The sequence below is a fragment of the Leopardus geoffroyi genome, chromosome C2 (genome assembly GCF_018350155.1).
Source record: "Leopardus geoffroyi isolate Oge1 chromosome C2, O.geoffroyi_Oge1_pat1.0, whole genome shotgun sequence".
Lineage (NCBI taxonomy): Eukaryota > Metazoa > Chordata > Mammalia > Carnivora > Felidae > Leopardus > Leopardus geoffroyi.
Window position 1 is genome coordinate 86,356,755 of NC_059333.1, and position 23,872 is coordinate 86,380,626.

General features: G+C 35.6%; 1 protein-coding gene across 1 annotated transcript in view; it reads right to left on the reverse strand.

Moving 5' to 3' along the window:
• The window catches only part of FXR1 (FMR1 autosomal homolog 1), a 60,949-nt gene that overhangs the window by 26,581 nt on the left and 10,496 nt on the right, over nucleotides 1-23,872 (reverse strand). Inside the window, 5 exon segments of the mRNA XM_045502869.1 lie at nucleotides 366-459; nucleotides 682-830; nucleotides 1,251-1,322; nucleotides 11,682-11,775; nucleotides 13,388-13,440. Coding sequence (XP_045358825.1) covers nucleotides 366-459; nucleotides 682-830; nucleotides 1,251-1,322; nucleotides 11,682-11,775; nucleotides 13,388-13,440 — 462 coding nt within the window.

Consider the following 23,872-nt stretch of genomic DNA (forward strand, 5'->3'; position numbering starts at 1 on the left):
CTTCCACATAAAGCCTTCCTTGATTCTCAATTACTACACTTCTCTCCTCACCCACCATACCCTCTTCCACGAGTAATCTTACTCTTTTCTGAATTCCCATATTATTTAGTTCTGCTATTCAAATTATGATTGGTGGAGACAGAAGGATCCAGGATCCCACACGTTAATAATTTCATGTTGTTAAGAATGTCGTATTTTTTCCTAATTCCACAAAAGAATTTAACATTTTATAGCTGTAAAAATTTTTCTCGCACATGGATTAATAAATTCACTATTGTACCAAGTTAGCTTTTATCTTTTGAAATACTTAATTATAAAATCCGGAAAATATCCACTGACTACCTTAAAATATGGAATTATCTTACCAGTATCATTAGCTGTGTGGTTTCTGGATGGTAAAAAATTCTGCATGCTCCTACTGCTTTCTTAAAATCTTTATGTGCATTTTCATTAGCACACCTAGAGAGGAATTCATATTTAAGACTTAAATAATAGATTAAATTCAGAAGGCAATTATAACACAAACTAAGTTTTTCATTTCGACACTACCCATTAAAACTTTTATTAAAAAGATTTTCTATCAGAAGTTTCTGATTGGGTATTTGGGAAAAAAAGATTTTTGTAGCACTAAAAAATCCTCTTAATTCACAAAGCAATTCAGTAGTAAACAAAACTACTCACGCCTCTCTCAAATCCTCAGGAACATCCACTGTGCATTTAAAGAAGGTATTTTTTTTGACAGTTTTATTTTGATTGACAGGCCGAAGTCGTTCAAATGTGACTATTTCATTGTAAGTGGCATCACAAGCAGCATATTCAATGACATAAAACTAAAAGACATCAAAATACTTTTAAAATCCCATCTGAACAAAAATAATGAGCTTTAAATGAAATTCTAATTGCCTTGCTCAGCTTAACCAGTAGACCCTCCCCCTTGTGGCACAAATACTAAGTACAGCTTAGTTACGTCAATCTGATTTGCCTTAAAACTAGATTATATGTTCTTACAAGCATGAACCTTGGTGTCCTCACATGTTTGAAGTGCACCCCTGGAGAGCAGCTTTGATGTTTGCAAGTTCAGAAAACAAATAAAAATTAATGGTCTGATGAACTTTTTAAATGTATGATGAACTATTTATAAAGTAGGCATTTAGAAACAAAACTAAGAGTTGAAGTAGCATTTACAGAAACCAAGAGTTGAGGTTATTTCCCTAGAAACTAGTCACAATGCAAGCGTTAACCTTACTTACCTCTCCTTTCATCATTCGAACTTTAGCCAACCACCATCCACATGGTTCTTGGTCATTTGCTCTTGAATACACCTAAGAAGAGGGGGAAAAAAAGGTCCTTATCTTTTTTGAATGAAGAATCCTTCATTCTGAAAGACTTCAACATTATAAACAATGACTTATTTTAAATGCGAAATCCCATGAAACTCCAGAATCAAAAATGTCACTGTACTGAAACTAGTGTGCTACAAATAATTTAATAAAAGAGTCATGTACAGTTAAATTTTACTACTGAAAAACAAAAATGAACCCTTTTTTGGGCCATTTGGCTCCTTGGAAATCTAATTCCAAATTTGTGAGTTTCCTAAACATAAGTATTTTAAAGAATTCTTCTCACAAGACAGTTTAACACAGTGTGAAACAGAGTTCTTTCAGTTTCTGTCAATACTGTTCATCTGTAAGCACTGTGTTGTGGTGATGCAAGTATCAGACACAAGGATAAGCTAGAACTTATTAAAGATGTATTTGAAATCTGATAACTATTTTTAAAATGTTGAAATCAGGGGCGCCTGGGTGTCTCAGTCAGTTGGGCATCTGACTTCAGCTCAGGTCATGATCTCACAGTCTGTGAGTTTGAGCCCTGCGTCAGGCTCTGTGCTCACAGCTCAGAGCCTGGAGGCTGTTTTGGATTCTGTGTCTTCCTCTCTCTCTGCCCCTCCCTCACTCACACTCTATCTCAAAAATAAATAAAAACATTTAAAAAAAAATTTTTAATGTTGAAATCAAGAGCTGTTTTCAAAAAGAAACCCAATTTTAAAATTCCTTCAAGGATAGGATATTTAGATTCCTTGCTGAAGAACCTGAATCAAATGCACAAATGGTTCACCTGAACAATAAATATTTAAATTCTAAATTTAGTACCTCTAGCAGGGTACATAAGTATCTTACAAGCATCCTATGCAACAACAACAACAACAACAACAAAAATCACCTTATATGCTCTGTATTTGTACTTGTAATCAAGTAGTTTGTTAACATAACACATTAGAGAAGTTTCCATTAGGGATTAGAGTTATTATGATACAGCATCTTGTTTGATATATCATTTTCAATACGTGGAAATCAGGGGGTGGAGGGGGGAGGCTGGAGGAACAGATGACCAAGAAGTACCCCACAAAAGTCTTGATTATATGAACTAAGGATGCCTCTGCAGAGAAAACCTACCAATGATAACACCCATATGTGGGTTAAATGCAAACTATTAAACATGCAAATACTGTTGGAAAGCCTGAAGCTTCACTGAGGTGATCTGAGAGTAATCTTGAAGTGGGGGAATACTGGGAATGTAAATAAGTCGAAACCTCATGATCAACTTCACAGTGCACCATGATCAGAAAAAAGGAAGACCTATATACCAATCAGGCTCCAGTGGACTTAACTTTACCTGTACATTTTTTATGAGCAAATCTACTTTGTCGCAACTTTTATCCTTTCTTATAGGTCTCCAAAAAATAAATTCTACTTTCTTTAGAGTAAAACAAAACTCATTCTATCTTGCAATTATTGTATGTATCCAATGGAACCTCTCTGGGGAAATCTAGTGATCCTGTTTCTTCTGGATCTTGAAACACTTTACTACTTCACCATCATTCATCAGTTATTTCCAATTGTGCTTTAAAAAAGTCTAAAGAAAAGAATGATGGTATCACCTGAAAGAACACAACAGTGAAATATAGTGTTACTACTGCATCACCCTGTAGTTTTACTGCATAGTCTTTCAAGAATAAAGTATAAAAAGACTGGAGACACCATTCTTGCAGTCTGCCTTTGGTTTTCACTGAACAGTTAAGAATTCAGAATTTTTAATTTCCCACCTATAACTGTAAAGACAAAATTTACAGAGGAAGAACTTTCATAACTTCAGAGGAATCAGGACTGATGCAGATAGCACCCTAGATTCAAATGATGAATGTGAAATTACAAGCAGAATCTCCCCAATATGAAGCCCTTAGATGACAACAACCTAGATGAATATTCTCAAACAATACACTTCTAAGGAGAAAAAGGAAATTTAGTATTCTCATCCAGTTAATCATTCAAATTGGACTTCATCATACAAAATCCTGAGACAAGACTGGGGACCATTCTGTTTTTCTAAAAGGACATGTGACCATATTCCATATTCTTTCATCTTTTGTTTGCACACCAAAATGTACACCATACAATTCATAAATGGACAAATGCCAAAACAGCTGTGCATGCAAAGATAACTAGAAAGAAACAGATGATGAAGACATGAAAAAATTCAATGGATTAGTCAATGCAATCGGTTAAATATGAAAATGGTGTAACTGTAGCACAAAGATGACTATGGTCTGTTCAATAAAATTAGAAGCTACTAAAAGTTCCAAAATATTCTTAGAGTATTGGATTCTGATAATTACAATTATATAATTATAATTATAATTCAAGTATAAGATGAACTAGAATGAAACGATAAACCAGAACTTACTAGTTGTGTTTTAAATTTGACATTGGTATCTGTAAGATGAATTTATTCTGGGTTTATATGCATGAGCTGATGAGCAATAGGGACCTGTTCTCACTTTAGGTAGATGTATTATCAAAACAAAAAAATACGAAATAAAAAGCTGAATTTGCTGGGGTGCGTGGATGGCTCAGTCGGATGAGTGTCTGACTTCAGCTCAGGGCATGATCTCACCGCTCCTGAATTCAAGCCCTGCATCGGGTTCTGTGCTGACTGCTCAGAGCCTGGAGACTCCTTCAGATTCTGTGTCTCTATAGTTCTCTCTGCCTCTCCCCCACTGCCTCTCCCCCATGCGCTCTCTCGTGCTCTCTCTCTCAAGTAAATAAACATCAAAAAAAAAAGTTGAATTTGCTATCTTTTAAATGCTCATTAAAATCCTTAATGTTGACTTTCAGCATCCTTTTATTATTAACTTCTGTGAAATTATATGTGAAATGACTTAAAAAAAAATTGTTTTAATGGCCCACTGGACCCAAATGGAAGTGATGACCATTTTCCCCAAAACGCTGCAGATTACAAGAAAACCCTAAGAACCAGAGGGAAAGTGTCCATGCCAAGTACTATTTCGGAAAGGCAGTTCAGCTAAGCAGACTGGAGTATCTCTTGGTGATCTAGTGAATGGGTGCCTCAAAAGTTTGCTGACAAAAATAGGTCTTTAATCTACCTAATCCCCTTGTTCTAATTCTGTTTTCACCAAAACACAATCTTCTAGGAATCTGGCTTCCTATTTGAGTTTACCTCCAAAAGAGAGAATAAACCATTCTGAACTGCCTTGAGGCTTTATCTCTCATGAACATTAAAATGCTGGATTCCATTCTATACTTAACATCTACCTCTGTAAGCTTCATTAGTAAGTTTACCGCTGAAAGACAAAGCCACTCAACTCACATAAAGCCAACTAAATCCAAGTCCCTGAAGCTTGAATCAAACAGTATGAATTTGGCTCCACCTGAGTGCAGTGGGTCAAATCACATTCTTTATAAAATGAAGAGTGTATTCCATACAATAAAAAAATCACTTTATTGACCCAGCATTGTTATTGTGACCTACTATACTATGTCTCAGATGTTGACTACTATATTTATGACTACATCATTGGAGTAGAAACACCTCATAGAAATTCCCTTTATTCAGACTTTAAATTTCCAAACTATTCCAAGGGAGCAAATCACACTCTCAAGCGATGACCCTCATTGTTTTTAATATTCTCTTTCTTCAAATCCAAGGAAGATCTTTAAAAGAAAAAAGCAGATCAAAAAGCACCTGTGACAGACCTAAACACACAACAGTACTCAAGCTGAAAAAGTCCAGTTTCATGTAGTGGAGGATACAATATGAAGACTCAAATTCCAAAAATCTATTTCAGGGTTCTTGCTACCAAACAACTCCAAGTCAAATCTTATTACAAAATGGTCTCCAAATTCTAGCACACTACCAAACTATTACTTAAATGGAATTCAGTCTGGATCCTAACGTAATCAACTGTTCATTCAAGATAATAACGTTCAACTATCCCTTTCAAAGTCACAACCAAATAAAGATAATATGAACACCAGAAATAAAGAATGTTTATTAATTTCACCGAATTATAAAGAAAATTTCTAAATAATATTAACCATTAAACTGAATTATTTAATCACAGCAGCTGGTTTTATAACTGAGATGTATCTATTGAGTACTATTCCTCTGTATCCGCTATCTCATTACAATCATAATCTATTATGATAAAATGGAATATGTACATTAGAAAAACAAGCTTAACTTCTAGAACACACTAATGTGACTTATCTACCTATACAATAGTATTTTCTCATCTGTGTATGTTGCTGATACTTTTAACAAATGAGTTTCTTAAGTCTTGGAAAATATCCATTTCCCACATAATAAAGATGAATATGTTCACCTCTTCTTTAAGAAGCACATTTAAGAACACTTCCCAAGCACTAAGACTAACAACAGACTTGGTATTATAAGAAAGACTACAAATAGGTAAAATTTTCAGACTGGTTCCAAGAATCAAACGGAGACATTTTTTAAAGGTACAACGGAGGGTTGCCTGGATGGCTCAGTCAGTTAACCTTCCATTAAGTCAGTCCAACTTCAGCTCAGGTCATGATCTCACTGTTCATGGGATCAAGCCCCATGCTGGGCTCTGTGCTGACAGCTCAGAACCTGGAGCCTGCTTCAGATTCTGTGTCTGTCTGTCTGTCTGTCTCTCTTTCTGTCCCTCCCTGGCTCTTGCTCTCTCTCCCAAAAATAAACATTAAAAAAATATTGTTTTAAATAAAGGTACAATGGAAACTACACATATCTTGCATCTTTTGTATAAGTCAAATACTTATTTTTTTAAATTGTTTTACATTTTTATTTATCTTTGAGAGGGAGAGAGAGGGAGAGAGAACGTGCACACATGCAAGAAAGGGGGAGGGGCAGAGAGAGAGGGAGAATCTGGAGCAGGCTCCACACTGTCAGAACAGAGCTTGATATAGGGCTTAAGCTCACAAACTGTGAGATCATGGCCTGAGCTGAAATCAAGAGTCAGATGCTTAACCAATTGAGACACATAGGCACCCCTAAAATACTGAATTTAAAAAATTTTAAGGTAAGGGAGTGTCCTATCTCAAAGTATTCTTATTACCTTTACCTACTTTCTCTCAAGGCCTCTATCCCAACATTTATTAAAGTATTAACAAAGCCTGACAATCTGCCATAAAATGAGAGAAAAGTCCTATGCTGCAAGAACAAAAATGTGCGAATTCTTATCTCAAACAAAAAGCATCACAATTCAAAAGAAAGAAAGAAAGAAAGAAAGAAAGAAAGAAAGAAAGAAAGAAAGAAAGAAAGAAAGAAAGACAAAGAAACAGGTTTTTTTAATCAAATATGTTAAACCCAAGAAGAAAACTTTAAAAACCTTGTAAAATGATACACTAGCCTTAGATGTCAGACTTTCTATGTAATGTGTTTGTGTGAGCTCACGTATTAACTTACTGAACAAGGCAGGTATCTATAATAAAGACAAAACTTCACATGTAAAATCACCAGGGGAAAAACATTTTCTACTGCACTTCCAATATCTCACATTATATAGCCATCTTAAGAAATTCTAAAAAAAATCTTTGTTTTCTCATTACCTCCAACTTCACAAGCTGAGCATTTTCTTAGCAATCTTAAGTTAGCAAAATCAAACAAGCAAACAATCACTTAATGAAAAATTTAACTGTATTAAATGCTGTAAGGATTTTAAAACCTATGTCACCGCTTCTTAAAAGTCAAAAAAGAAAGTGACAAAGAGGGCTTAAAATAAAGCTTGGAATTGTAGACCTCTCAAAATCATCTTTCTATTTATAAATCATATAGTGTTTTCTTGACACTGGACCAATGACATTAATTTACGTTCTCTAATTCCACGTCAGCCTCAGGTTGACTGGAAAGGTAAATCCTCAAGTAGCCTAACATTTTTATAACAGAAATATTTTAGAGTAAATCATATGAAATTGTCAATATTCAGCCATTCCTGACTGACAAGAATGAAAATTTCAGATGGCTGAACTTTAAACAAATGCCTGAAAAGCTCCACAAAAAGCTCTCTCCTGGATCATTTTTGTTCTAATTCATTACTGACAGCCAAATCAAAGTGATCTTTCCCTTCTGCAAAAAGGAAAGGTTCCCAAAGGTGCAAAAGAACAGGAGTTGCAAGTCTGGCACAAAACTGACAACACCCTGTGAATACAGCATAATTAATGTATTAGAGAATAACACTTAAGACAAAAACTGAAACTGGTTCTCAGCTTCCCAACCTTCAGGCTATACGACCCAGGAAAGATTTAATAAAGTATTCACAGCATTTAGAAGAGGCCCTAAAGAGACTGTTATGTCAAACTGAGATAATCTGTTTAAAAAACCAATTATTCATATATTACACATGTTAGTGCTATACAAGCATCAGCTATTATTACTGCTTTATGATGTGACTAGCAGAAACAGTGGCTGATGATTTAAATATATCAATATACTAAAATATACTGTGTACTAAGTTAGAGAAGTTAGATTAAAAACCTAAACACTCCTTAATAAAAAAAAAAAAAGAACAGACCATACCTGTAGAAATACTAAAAAATACTAAAAGTATCTTGAAGGCCACACCAAAAAAAATTGGCAGATTGGAATAAATTATAACTTTGTGGCAAAAGGCATTAAATACACTTTTTAACTGACTGGGAGAAAGTACAACATATAACACAAAAATGGGGGTATAGCTCAGGGGTAGAGCATTTGACTGCACATATAACACAAAAACCTACATAAAATACAAAAATGTTCTATTATCAAAATCTACATGGACAAAAAAACTCACACAATTCATAGAACAAAGGGCTAAAAGCCAATAAACTAATTTAAAAGAAGCTCCATATCACTAGTGATCAAAGAAATGAACACTCAGAAGACATCACCTTCCTGTTATCAGGTTTATAAAACTTTACAATTAATAACAACCCAGCCGGCCAATCTATGAGGAAACAAACACCTTTATGTGTTAGCCAATGTGTAAGTGGTAAATCAAAAATGCATTTTGGAAGACAAAATTGGTACATTTTGGTACCATCAAAATTTGAAATATACATGCCTCCAATTTAGCAACTTCAATGTCTTCTAATTATGATACACCTATCTTAATAAATATGATGGGGTGCTTAGAAAGAATGAGGTAAATCTGTATATGCAGACATGAAAAGGTCCAATTATATCCTAACTGAACACAGAAATCACAAATATAATGTATTCCCAATTTCTGTAACTTCAAAGAAAACATTATTTATAAATGCAAATAAAAAAGCTGAAGAGAAACACAACTCTGGTAAATGATAATTAAGATATGGTGAACAGACAAGCACACCCACACTAAGAGGGAAGGTCTGCTTTTCACTTTATAGAATTCTGTACCATTTCATTTCTTATATTACATTTTACTTAAATTTAAATTAAAAAGAGAACTATCTTACAACCTACTAATCACACCACTGGGTATTTACCTAAGAAATACAAAAACACCAATTTGAAGGGATACATGCACCCTTATGTTGACTGCAGCATTATTTACAATAGTCAAACTATGGAAGCATCAAAATGTGCATCAAACCAAATGTGCATCAACTGATGAATGAAGAAGACATAGTACACACACACAACATATACAATGGAATACAATTCAGCCACAAAAAGAATGAAATCTTGCCATTTACAGTGACATGGACGAAGGTAAAGGGTATAACATTAAGCAAAATAAGCCAGTCAGAGAAAGACAAATGCCATATCATTTCACTCATATGTGGAATAAAACAAAAGAAAGAAAAAAAAAAAAAGGAGGATAAACCAAAATACAAATTCTTATAGAGAACAGATGGTTACCAGAGGGGATGGGTGAAATAGGTGAAAGGAATAAAGAGTACACTCATCTTGATGAGCACCAAGTAATACATGGAACTATTAAATCACTATATTGTACACCTAAACTAATGTAACACTGTATGTTAACTACACTAAAATTAAAATTTTTTTAATTAAAAATTAAAAAAAAAAGTGGAGTTTTCAAAAAATTGGTTCAAAATATAAAGCACCAATAACTACAATTCCTAAACATTCCAGGTCATGTAGACAGATTCCTAACTAATGATAGCAAAAAAAAAAAAAGGGGGGGGGAGCCAACAAATCCATGGGTAGAGTATCAATTTTAACTTTACATAAATTTTCGAATTTTTCAAAAGTGGAAAAAATGACAAGAACATCTTAATTTCAGATAATGAGTCTCACAATTTAAGGAGCGAATTTCACCAACTGAACCATAAAACACAATGTGAAATAAAATACTCTGCAATCATCAATTTCCAATTCATTCCATCTCTTACATCAGTATTTTGTATACTGCTGGGGAGGCAAGCCAAAAAGACGTCCAGGAACTGGATAGGAACTTTTAAGTCTGAGACAGGGGAAAGCGCAATGTAACAACATTGTGAGCACACCACCAAGTTTTTCCTTAAATCTGAGCCTTTACACTATCAATGAGTATCTGACCAACAATTTAAAAAGTATGAAAAGCACTAATCTCAGAATCAACCACCACACATTCCTAATTCTAGAACATTTCGAAAAATGAAGTCATTCCTTGCTTTTCCTAATTACCAGAATTCCAGAAGGAAGAACTTCTAAAACAGAAATAAAATTTGAAAACTGAAAATAAATCAAGCTCTTTTACCATCCCTACAGAAATTAATTAGGAAAGGATACAATATTGAGAAAAACATTTTTTCACTGAAGTCCAAGCGAACAGGTACAGTAGTAATTAGCAGCATCACCACTACCAGTTCATCACCACTACCAGTTCATAGTACTACCCACCAGTAACCTACTTCACATTCCTTAATTTTTAGCAATCACTTTGCCACTTTGTTTCCCTGTGTCTTCCCATACCATCTATGACATTTCCCTAAAGGACACAAATACACCAAGACTACAGTTACAGATCTCCTTATAAAAAAGTTCTTAGTACCCACTTTTGGTGGAAGTGAACTATAAAAGAAAAAAGTGAGTAAAGTGAAACCTATACCATTATACCATTAGGGAGCAGGCTCATGGTGCCCAGACACAATTAAGTTACAACATGCCTTGATTTACCAAAAACAAGAGTGCCCCCACGAACTTAGAGCAAGTAATTAAAATCTAGGCTGAGTATTAGGATGGAAATGCTTTCAGGCTGTCAGGAGTGCCATAATTCTTTGGTTTCCTGGTATATAACACCTACAGTTAATGGGAACTCAAAATTTACCATTAAAAATTACAGGAAAAAAAGGCAAATAACTAAATTCATGTGCAAAGTGCTCAGACCATTGTCTGGCACAGAGTAGGTACTGGTAAGTGCTTATAAAAACATTTAGACAGCTATTTCATCTGTATAGGTTCTCCTATACCTCTGGTTTCCCTACCCCTGCCCTACATAAACTAGGTACAAAGGAAACCTGAAAATTCTTTCAGTATTATCAAACCAACTCCCTGTGAGAAATATATTCAGCGTATTAGAGCACTTGAAGGAATTATGTCAATTTCTTGAAAATCACAAATTTCTATCTCCAACAAACTCATAACACCTCTATTTGACAAGTATTTCCAAGTTTCATTTTACATAACATCAGGCATATTAACCAACACTAACATACTTAAGACAGACATCTAAAATCTACTAAGTGTAAAAAAAAAAAAAAAAAAAAAAAGCTATATACAAAGAAGCAATACTATATGATCCCACTTTTATTTTTAAGAATAGGTGAGAGTGAGCCTGGGAATGACAAAAATGGTTAACAGCAGTTTTGTTCTCTCAGCAGCAATTCCTGTTTAGTCCTTTGTGTTTTTCTGTACTTTTAAAATTTTCTGGACATTTCTAAAATATTCAACAAGGCAATATGCTAAATACAAAATTTCACAGTTACATATCAACGATATTAACGTTCACCATATTAAAGGATACCTACTACAAAGACACTAAAAAAAAAGCACAAGAGAATTTTCAAGTAATTAGCAAAAAGAAGGAAAACAGCAACCAACACCACACAGTTGTGTCAGATTTTATACAAACCAATACAAATGTACTACCATGTTTAATTCCCAAATTATTTTCATTTTAGTGGTAAAAAAAATTAATCAAGGCCACAAAGGTAAAAATGGTAAAGCTGAGACAATGAATCCCTGTTCTGGTTCCAAAACTCAAGCACTACTATATTACACAGCCAATTAACAATACAAAGAATAGAGAAGAGGAATTATATTTATTCTCTATCAGCTAAAGAGACTTTCCTACAAGGATATTTAAAACAAAACAAAAAAAAGCACAAGAAAATAAAACTTAAAATACATACCTCTACTTCGTCTCCTTCACTAATTTCTTTTTTTATATCAGGCGGTGGTGGTAATCTAACTTCATTAAATGGAACCTGGCGTTCTGGCTGCCAGCTGAAGGATCAGAAAAATAATTAACAATTTTAGAATAGATTATTCTATAAGCCCCTAATATGGAAACTATACAGTCTATGCTTAGAGGTATATATTTTTCAAGTTAATCATTTAGCTTTCCCTAAGGAAAAACAAGCTTCGTTCATATTATTTTTCCAAGAAATGAGTTTGTTGAGGTAAAACAGACTTTGCAAGACTGTTGATGAAGTTTCTAAATTAACATTAATAGTAATTATGTATCACCATCCAAATTACTCATCCTAAGGGAATACATACGTTATCCTAAAAATGAAATAGGCTAAGTTCATAGTAGTAATTTAGACTCAAAATAATGTCACATCTACACTGCTGCCAATAAACGGCAGTGCAATCAACTTCTCTCAATTTTACAAGTAAATGATCTATCAAGGAACAGAATTTCAGAGATTATAAAATATTAGCTGCATAATGTGTACATGTTCACAGAAATACAGAAAATTACTCAATTATTTGTCATGCCTGAATTATAAAAGATTTTCTTACACAGAATTTATGTTTTCTGCAATGAATTCATACAACAATCTTAAAACCTGGGAAAAGTTTACTTTCAATCTTTGTAGCAAATACTGTATTAGAACAAATTTAGGAGGTGTCTGGGTGGCTCAATCTGTTAAGTGTCTGAGTCTTGATTTGGGCTCAGGTCATGATCTCACAGTTCATTAGATCAACCCCCAGGCTGAGGGAGTGGAGCCTGCTTGGGATTCTCGCTTTCCCCCCTCTCTCTGCCCCTCTGACTTGCACACACGCACGTGTGCTCTCTCAAACTAAAAATTTAGCTGTTGCTTAACTCACATTTTTTGTGTGGATATTCCTACTCTAAGTTCTAATAGGTCATTCATATGCCTGGGAGGTACATCAGCACATGAATTCCTATAGCTCCCAGGTGCAAATGCTGTGCAAAACATCAGGAGATAAGGAATATTTTTGAGTGCTTTCTTTTCACCATTACAGTCTAAATGGCAGCTGCTGAAGGCAGAAATCATTCCAACACTTGTTTCTACATGACAACAGCTGCTGGGCAGCTACCTTTTAAAAAGTGGAAGTTGAAGATTTCTTTTCTGACCTTTAATTATACAATGCTCCTTTATAGCTCTTCCTAACCAAGTTTTAAAACTACATGACCTAGATCTTACAACAGTTATAAAACTGATTATTACTCCTTATTAATATCCAGCTTAAATTAAAAGCAGCCCAATACTCAACTCTGACTACCAGTAGCCATGTGAAAGGCCTTCTACATCATTTCAACATTCTTGGATTTTAAGAATTAAGCACTGCATAATCCCATTTGTGCCACCTATTTTTACAAAAAATACTGACTCCTGTTCACCTATGTTTTGGAAAAATAAAAGTCAGTCATGAAAAAGTGACAAGTACGTTGTGGGCAGAAAAATGGTGAAAAGTCATCAAAACTAGAATTACTTGAACTGATAAGATGATCAAACAACCAAAGATCCCCACCCAAGAGCAAAATCACTTTCACTGGCAACAGGAATATCCAAAAGCAAACACCAATTTAGCAAAACCAATCGTTAAAATCAAGGTCTGTATCAATTTAAAAAAAATAACTTACTTGTTCTCAAAAACAACTGTGAGGGAGTCTTCATGAACATCTTTGATAAATCCCTGTGAAAAACAAAAACGTTATCAAAAGCCTATCAATATTCAATCAAAGGTTATACTGGGGTGCCTTGCTGGCTCTGTCAGTAGAGCATGTGACTCTTGATCTCAGGGTCATGAGTTCAAGCCCCATTTGGGGCACAGAATGGAATTATGAGAATTTAAAACATTTAATAGTCACCATAGTACTTGGTGAAATTATGATTATAAATATTAAATTATAATCAACTGTTAGTAAAAAGCATGACTTCATTCTGAATACTAATCTCCCATTAATTTAATCTCATTTTTTCCTAACTTCCCATCTTCCTTCACTTAAAAAAAAAAAAACGGGGGGCTACAGTAAATACATTGTTGCAAAACCATTTGGGGATGAATATAAAGATTCTCAATAAAAATCAGGGGTCATTTTCTAGTTGAGTATTTTTAATCTATCGTCATCTGACTGATGCAACTGAAAGAAACTGTCCGAGGACGTTCAAGAGAGCAAAGGACTTAGGTGTAGAATAATGGTTCAAGCGCTTGCTCCATGACTGTACACCTTGGGAAAGCCGTCCTTGGCACTTGTATGATTACAACTGACATTAAATGATACTTTATATTACTGTCACACAGAACTGCAAAGTTCTCAGCCTTAGTCAAATGCTTACACACACACTTTGAACCACAAGATATTCAGTAAATAATTTTCTAAAACATTTTTATCACACTAAACTCCATAATGTCCACTAAAAACTAGCTAAATAAAGAACACACTTGCAGTACCTGCTTAAAACAAAGCAGGAATGAACATATCCTGTTGACCTCATCTTCCTCCCAAAGTCCATTAAATAGTACTAAAGGAATTTTAAGGCGTAAACTGACACAAGAATTAAGACAATAAAGAGAAAACATTACAACAAAACTTTAGAAATTTACAAAACAGAAGAGGAAATGTCAGTTATTTAAAAAACAAACCAACAATTACTAACATTGAATACTTACTACATCAGACATAATTCTAAGCAAATTAGCAAACCCAACATTGAAACAAACTGGCAGTAGAAAAACCGAAAAGCAAGAAGATCAGTACTACAGAAAACTTTTGGAACTACAGACAGAAATTCTTAAAAAAGGAGAGAGTAACAGATGTGGCTTAATACAAAAACATTTTCCTTAATAATGCAGACTCACCAATCACAGAATGTAGGTAACTAAAAATCTAAGGTCAGTGCACTCTTCTCACGTTTGCTACTCAATTAACTGCATCATTTTGTATTTGGCCCTGATTCTCACTCCAGCTTCAAACGTCTATTACCTGCTTTGTTTGTGTACTTTGGGACATTTCAATGCAAATATCCTCATATGAGGCCTAAAATTCAGAATACATTCCTTTTAAGAGTGTTACAGAAGCTCCAGCCATGCAATTCTGGAGATCTTTTTATTCCTTTCTTCCTCAAAGTTAAAAATTAAGAGCTAGGGGCGCCTGGGTGGCTCAGTCGGTTAAGCGTCCGACTTTGGCTCAGGTCACGATCTCACAGTCTGAGTTCAAGCCCCACATCGGGTTCTGTGATGACAACTCAGAGCCTGGAGCCTGCTTCAGATTCTGTCTCCCTCTCTCTCTGTCCCTCCCCTGCTCACGCTCTGTCTCTCTCTCTCTCAAAAATAAACATAAATAAATAAATAAATAAATAGATAGATAGATAGATAAATAAATAAATATTAAGAGCTAGCATTCCACTTCTGATTATCTGACCATGCTATAATGACAGCCTAGCCAGTTTCTTTATTTCTAGTAGGTTCAGCCACACATCCACTTTCAGCAATAATTTTGGTCATCACTTTCATAGTTACATCACCAACAAATCTCTTTATTAATACCCGTAACATCTGTAAGGAATACTTCAGAAACTGAAAATTTCCAAGTTCACGAATATGACAATAAAACACATCTTGCCATTAGAAATGAGTCATATTTCCAACTTTCACTAATTTTCTAGTCCTTCACAAACCACTTTCGGAGTCTAGAATGTTTCACTAAGTAACCCTTAAGATTTCTGTATAGTTTACACAGTGAATTCGTTCAAATAAGAACTTCAAGCCACTGGGGAAATTCTACCCTTCGTTACAGTAAAAATCTTTTTTTATCCTATCTAAAATTCAATGCTTATTCATCTCTTTCCAGCCCCATCCCCTTTACTTCCATCACCAACACCAGCTTTATTTGGATGCACATTTTCCACAAACTTTAAGAGAAAATACAACTCTAGACACCTATTCTTATTACTTAATACCCCTCAATCATGAGATTAAGCAAATTAAGAATTGGACACCCAGAAGGTACCTGGGTGGCTCAGTCAGTTACATCCTACTCTGGATTTCAGTTCAGGTCACTGATCGGCTCAGGTCACTGATCTCCTGTTTATGAGATTGAGCCCCGAGTCTGGCAAGGAGCCTGCTTGGGATTCTCTCTCTCCCTCTTTCTGTCCCTCCCCTACTGGCTCTCTTTCACTCAAAATAAACCGGTTAAAAAAAAAAAAAAAAAAGAATTTAAAACCCGGTTCTTAAAATGTATTTGGGCTGTGATGAACAGGAAACATGTTCTAATCCCCAAACTCTAGATTCTAAGGATAAGGTACCTCTAATGGCCAGATCTCTATGAAACTTTGTCCATTTAATTCAGGACTCAGTCCACACTCCTGAAATTATTTCTGTACATTCAAAGTCACCAGAATGATGATGCTAGGTCCCTATACACTCAAGACCCAAAATGGCAGGGTTGGGTCTTTGCCAACATCTTGGGAGTCAGGGGACACTGAATTACAAAGGTCATATTTCTCTGCACAAAGCAGTAGGGGGCTTTATGACTAAGTCTTCACAACTTCTGTCCACCTTGTATTCTAGTCCAACCTTTGGGGATTTGTTTCTCTCTTCCTATTCACTATTCATCTGGCCCAGGACCCATATTTCTCAGAACAAAACCTTTGAGATTTCTTTCTTTTCTTCCCATAGATATGCAAACATGGAAGATTCATCATTACAAAATGGTCTCTTTATATGATTATATGTAACACTATTAACTGTAATTTAAAACAGCATTAATAAGCAACAAGGCAGTATACCACATCTAAAATGTGATGAAATATCTCTAGGGGCACTTGGGTGGCTCAGTCGGTTAACCATCCAACTCTTGATTTCAGCTCAGGTCATGATCTGTTTTTGAATTCGAAGCCTATTTCAGGACACTGTCAGTGCAGAGCCTGCCTGGGATTCTCTCTCTCTGCCCTTCCCTTGTTCATGCTTGCTCACTCTCTCACTCTCAAAATAAACTTTAAAAAAAAAAAAAAAATTAAAAAAATTAAAAACATATACGTATCTTTAAAATGCTATCCCCAACAAAACAACAAATAGAACATTACATAGTAAAAACCTCAGAATGTCATGAACCATGTATAAAATTGAGATAAGGGACACGATGAACAGCAAGAATCCCTGAGCTATAGAAGAACTGCCTGAAGTGATTTTTCAGAAGTATTTTCAAAAGTATTTTTCAAAAATAAATTTTTCTTTAAATTTCAACAATTCAAGCATTAGATAAAGCAAAAAGCGGCTGGAAAATAAAACAGACAAAAAATATTCTAATAGCAGTAGCAATGAAAAAATATAATCTTAGATATGCCTCCACAGTTAAAACAACATAAATGTACAGGACCTATGTACAGAAATTTGAAATTCAACTAATGAACATAACTAGAATACTCAGGAAAATGTAAATCCTATCACATTCTTTGATAGGAGATCTTGATATTGTAAAATTTTCAATATGCCCGTCTATGAGACCCCACTAAAATACTGAGAGTGATGATTCCATTGGGGGAAAAGGGGCCAATATTAATAAAATTACACCAAAGTCTGTTTAAAAAAAAGAAAGAAAGGAAACACTCAAAAAGGAAACTTAAGTGGGAGTAGGAAGTAAAGATAACACACTATCCCAATCAAATATTTTAAGTTTTAAGTAATCACTACACCCAACGTGGGGCTCAAACTCACGACCAAGATCAAAAGTCAGATGTTCTGTGGACTCAGCCAGCCAGGCACCCCTATGCCTACCAAATAGTAAAGCTTATTTTAAAGCTACAATAACCAAGACAAAAGAAAACACATTTTAAAGGAAAACAGATTCCAGAAACAGGTCCAAGTCACTTAGGAAATTACAAATAGAGGGAGGAATGGATTGTTTTTAAATGGTACTGGGACACCTGGATAATTATTGGAAAAAAAATGAAATAGATGTTTTCACCAAAAATAGAATTAATGGATGAAAGACTCAAAGTGTTTTAAATCAATAAAGATCCCAAACCACAAGTTACTTTTAACTTCAGAGTAAGGAAGGCCTTTCTAACCAAATAAACAAAACCCAAAAGCCACAAAAAGTTTGACAAGTTTACAATACCTAAAAGCTAAAATAGGTAAACAATCATCACATGAAAAGAGTAGAAGAGGATGGAACACAGCAGAGTTAAATTCCCAATTTCTAAGTGTCAAGTGAGCTAAAAGCTGAACAAAGCTAATAAGCAAAAGTAACAATGGGTATGAACTATATGAAGGGGTAATCACAGAAAAAGTTGTAATTTCAATAATATACAAATCCTCTTTAAAATCTTATGTTTACTGTCAATTCCTATGAACTTCCCTTTTCTCCTTTCTATCTTGCAGATCCTTCCTTATCAGAATATAAATAGTAACCTCATTTTTTTTAACATTTGCATAATGTATTTAGCAATTTTGAGGTGAGAGCTTAAATTGTCTGTGGAAAGAACAAGGTGCACAGAATTATCTACCTAAAAGGCAGACAACACTACAGCTGAAAAACAGTTTTCAACTTGATGAAGGTAGTCATGGGAGGGTGTAGGGGGTGAATCCTACTGATTAAACAGAAAAAAACATGGTATGAATTACTTCAGGAATGGGAAGAATGAGATTATAAATATAGTCAAATATCAGGACAGATGAATCAGGGACCCTGTCTGTGGAAAAGTTAACTAATAATCCTGAAGATAAAAATTTCTACCAGGGCGCCTAACTGGCTCAGTAGTAGAGCACACCTGGACCTTGGAACCTTGGGTTCAAGCCACACGTTGGGCATAAAGTTTACCTAAAAAAAAAAAAAAAAAATGTATTTTTCTTTTATAGCCCTTCCAGATCCTTCATTTTTGTAAAAGGGAAGCTGAAACCACATGCACACAGCCCCTAAATTCACTCCATAGGAGGCTGTAAATGCTGAATTTAAAAACTCATCTTCTAGGGGCAACTGGATGGCTCCACATCAGGTTCGTTACTGTCAGCCTGTTAGCACAGAGCCCGCTTTAGATCCTCTGGCTCCTGTCTCTGTGCCCCGCCCCGCCCCCCCCCCCCCCCCGGGGCTCTCCCAAAATTAAAAAAAAAATTTTTTAATTCTGTATTTCTGGATGCCTTTTCCAATGTGTTAAAACATCACAGCTGATGGCTTAATTATAAGCAAATTTGTGACAAAATACTGTATTTCTAAAAATTAAGTGGATTAAAAAATTATATATTAAAGGCACTGGGCTCAGTTTCTTAAATCCTTTGTTTCCTCTGTGCTAACTCTCCATTTCCCCAGCTACATCAGTAAAAGTTACTGCTGTGCATAAATAGGATTATGAAAACATAACCCATGAGAAAGGAAAAGTTGACAGCATATAAAAATTCACCTCAGGTCTTCCTCTGCCACCACCACCCCCAAAACCTACCCCCATGGATTTGATGATCACTTGTTATCCCTCGATCAATTACCTACTTATTTACTGACTGGCCCCAGTCTACCTTCCTAGCTCTTCACTTCTAATTTAATCTCTCTAAAATCAGGATACATCTCAAAATTGATGGCATCTTAAGAGAACAGCAGATAGCCACATGGCAGCCAGGATATAAATGTCACTGAACACCCTCAAACTCGGTTTGCCTGCAATTTTCTGTGGCACTTGACTGCAACCTCTTGGCATTTCATTCAGCAAACCAACAAAAGCAAGGATAAAGGTTTCTTACCAGAAGGTAGTTCTGTTGACACCTTCTGATAAAATCAAGAAAACACCAGCACCAAAACTTACAGAGTGGACGAAAATTCTTGCAAGAAAATCCTGGAGTTAATACAGGAGAGTTCTTTTTAAAGTATGCTTGCAACATCAATGCTCTCTTTGGCACTGAGGAAGATACTGTAAGTAGAAACACAACCACCTGAATGTGAAGATACTTTAACCAATTTAATTTACTTACTCCTTCCATTTTACGCATTCAAATGTTTAAGAAACCCTTCAGGAGCCCCTGGCCCACTCAGTCTTGAGCATGCAACTCTTTCGGGGTTGTCAGTTTGAGCTCCACGTTGAGTGCAGAGATTACTTAAAAAATAAAATACTGAAAAATAAATAAAGGGGTGCCTGGTGGCTCAGTTAAGTGTCCAACTCTTGATTTCGGCTCAGGTCATGATCTCACGCTTCATGAGTTCAAGCCATGCACGGGGCTCTACACTGACAGCGCAGAGCCTGCTTGGAATTCTCTGCCTCTCCCCCACTCTCTCTCAAAACAAATAAACTTTAATAAATAATCTTTCAATAAACATCAACATCCACTAAGATTAACTGGCAATATTTCTTAGTGCCACTTAGAACTGATACCACTTTAGATACAATGAAATTGTACTATCTCCCACGAACTTACCAAATCTGTGTACAGAAAAGTAACCTATTCCTTGGACTCTAAACCCCAATTTCAACTGTACAGGTCATCTCTGCTGCTAGCTCACTCTCCTTCCTCAAACCAACATGTCAACAATCAGAATCATCTCTTGTCCTGCTCTGCACTCTACATGTTATGATCCATTTTACAAGGGTAAAAATAAGGCAACTGAATATAGCACACAGTATTTCTCAACCAGGGTATTAAGAGAACACATACAATCCATTCACTAAGCATTACCATGTGTGATGAACTTCTCTCCCATGCATCTAGAATGGTACAAGCTATGCACTAACCTCGGAAAAATTAAATAGTGCTTCTATATAATTCAGATGAGAAACTCTATCAGATTATAACTGACTTAGATAATAGGTTCCCAAATACAGGTCATCATCATTGCCTAAGTAATTTTTTATGTCTCAATTTGTAAGCTGAAGGAATCAAAGCTTCTTAAATCAAGGTATTCCCACGCACTCAAAGGTGTGCCAGAAGTACTTAAAACTACTCCTCTCCCTAAAAAAATACCATCTAAAAACCTTCCTCCCAGTGCTTTTATGTCAAGTAATATAATAGTTCACATTTAAACATTTTATGTTTCTGGACTATATATTCAGGTAACAGATATAAAAAGACCTCATTAAGGAAGGGGGAAAACATTCTTGCTAAAAAGACTAGAGTGCAATGGTTTCACTGTTTTGGGTTTGTTTTTTTTAAGATTTTTTTATTTCTAAGTAATCTCTACACGCAACATGGGACTTGAACTCACGACCCTGAGACCAAGAGTCCTATGCTCTTCCAACTGAGCCAGCCAGGTGCCCCCAGCGCTTTCGCTGTTAAAGACTAGGTCGCAGATACACTACTTACTATGTGATCGGTAAAACAAGAGGGCCCAGGGCAGTAAGGTAAGGATAAGACTCCTAGGTGGCTGCATTTTTGCCAAAAACATGTCACACATCCTCCTTCAAGGACTCTTTACGGTCTTCCCAGAGCACTCCAGAAGACTTTCTGCAGCAATTCTCAGGATGTTCTATCAACCCTGAATGAGACCCAGCTCTCCTGGATGCTGGACATCCTCCTCATAATTCCCACACATGCAAAAACAAAACAAAAAACCTTTAAAACAACAGATGATTTTTTAATACGTGGTACTAACACATTTGCCTATGAATATTCAAACATAAGTCTTATAATTAAGATAAAATAAATGAAAACACCACAAAAGAATTTAGGAAATTATATGTATAAACATGACACAGGCTGTGTTTAGCCAGGACTAGAAACTCTGGTTTCTGTCGAGGAAAAAAATAGTTCAGCAGGTAAAACATAAAACTTCTCTACAACCCAGAGATACCAAAAAGTCAACAAGAATTAAATGAGAAGGGGACACTCTTAACAATAAATGAATCCTAAGAGATCTCAAAAAGTGACAAAAGGCACAACAGGAATATGGGCAAACATCGAACAATTTACAGAAAAGCAGATCCAAACGGCCAACAAAACATTAAAATTCTCACATAGAAATCTGCAAATCAAAGTTCCGATATGATAATCCTTTAGGTCCAACAGAGACTGGCCAAAATTAAAGATTATAGAACCAATTTTCTGGCAAGGATGTAATGAAAAGCATTTACATTTACTGACGGAGGAAATACAAAGGGTCAAGCCCTGTGGCAAGTAATGTTAACATTTATTAAAGTTAAAAAAGCTCTCTTCCACCAAGCTATCCCATTCTTTGAAACTTATCCAATGGAAACATGTGGAATAGCAAAAATGTGAGAACAAAGTGAGTGTCTATTAAACTGGGGAATGGCTGGATTTCATAATTCTTGCCATGGAACATTATATGACCATTTAAAAATAAATTACACTCCAAGTGAAAACAGCCAAAATAGATTATCATACTTACATAGAGCAATACTAAAAAAAAAAAAAAAACCTACATTCGTGTATGGATATTTATCTATGCACCATTATAGGAGTAGAGAAAAATCTAGTACGATACGCTCCGGTTATGCTACCTAAAATGGAGTGTGAATGAGAGGAGATTAAGTGGCAAATGGAAGCAGGGAAAAAAACTTAAAGCAAGTTCATGAAAACTTAATGCATGGGTGTATAATTATACATATGTATATGTATACATATGTATAAATATTCTTTAAAGAGTTGAAATATATCTTAAAATACTTTGTCAACCAGCATTTTCCATACAGCACATTTATACACCTTTTTAATTTTTCCATCTCTAGAGATCTCAATTCTGCATTCTAATTAACAAACTAGTTTGATGCTTACAACACCTAAAAGATCTGAATTGTAATTTGATTCCAGTATCAGGCACAACCATTCAAGACTGATACTGCAATCAAATTTAACTTCAAACAGTATTTTTTTGAAGGGGCACCAGGGTGACTCATTTGGTTAAGTGCCCGACTTCAGCTCAGGTCATAACCTCACGGTTCGAGGGTTCAAGCCCCACATCAGGCTCTGTGCTGACAGCTGAGAGCCTGGAGCCTGCTTCAGATTCTGTGTCTCCCTCTCTCTCTGCCCCTCCCCAGCTCTCACTCTCACTCTCTCTCTCTCAAAATTAAACATAAAAAAATTTTTTTTTTAAGCCGACATAACTAAATCTAGAAATGGACATCATTTCAAATCAATGGACACATGTTCCACAGATAAAAGTCTGCAAATTTACTAAATACGTTGTACATTAAATTATTGGATAATGGGGTAAATTTTACCACGGAAAAAATTATTTCAGGTAAACCTCCAGCATTCCTTAGTATTGAGCACTTAAGAGTTCTGAATAAAAAAAAAAAAAAAAAAGAAAATGACAATGAGGCACCTGGGTGGCTCAATGACTTTGGCTCAGGTTGCAATCTCGTGGTTTCTGAGTTCGAGCCCCATGTTGGGTTCTGTGCTGACAGCTTGGAGCCTGGAGCCTGCTTTGGATTCTGTGTCTCCCTCTCTATCTGCCCATCCTCTATTCATGCTCTGTCTCCCTCTCTCAAAAATAAACATTAAAAAAAAAAAAAACTAAAAAAAATAAATCTTAAAAAAAATAAAAATAAATTTTAAAAAATGACAATGAGAATTTCCTAAGGATGCATAAATACCTACTAATGCTTACATACCACAATGTTCTTGGATTGTTAATTTCACAAATTTATAATACCCAACAGTTCTCCTTGAAAATGGAATTACTTGAGGCACCTGGGTGGCTCAGTTAAGCATCCGACTTCGGCTCAGGTCACGATCTCATGATTTGTGAGTTCGAGCCCCGCGTCGGGGCTCTGTGCTGACAGCTCAGAGCCTGCAGCCTGCATCAGATTCTGTGTCTCCTCTCTCTGCCCCTCCCCAACTTGGGCTCTGTCTCTCTAGTTCTCTCAAAAAATAAATAAATGAAAAAAAAAATAAAAAAAGAAAAGAAAATGGAATCACTTACTGGTTCAACATGGCCACCCAAAACTATTGTGACCTTTCCAGTTGCAAAGAGTTGAAGTTCCCTATAGTTCTATGTATCCATAAAACTCAGTGATAACATCAGAACTCAACAAGGATCAATATGTAAGCCTTAAAAAAGTTTAATATTCGGGGCGCCTGGATGGCTCAGTCGGTTGAGCGTCCGACTTCGGCCGGGGTCACATCTCGCAGTCCGTGAGTTCGAGCCCCGCGTCGGGCTCTGGGTTGATGGCTCAGAGCCTGGAGC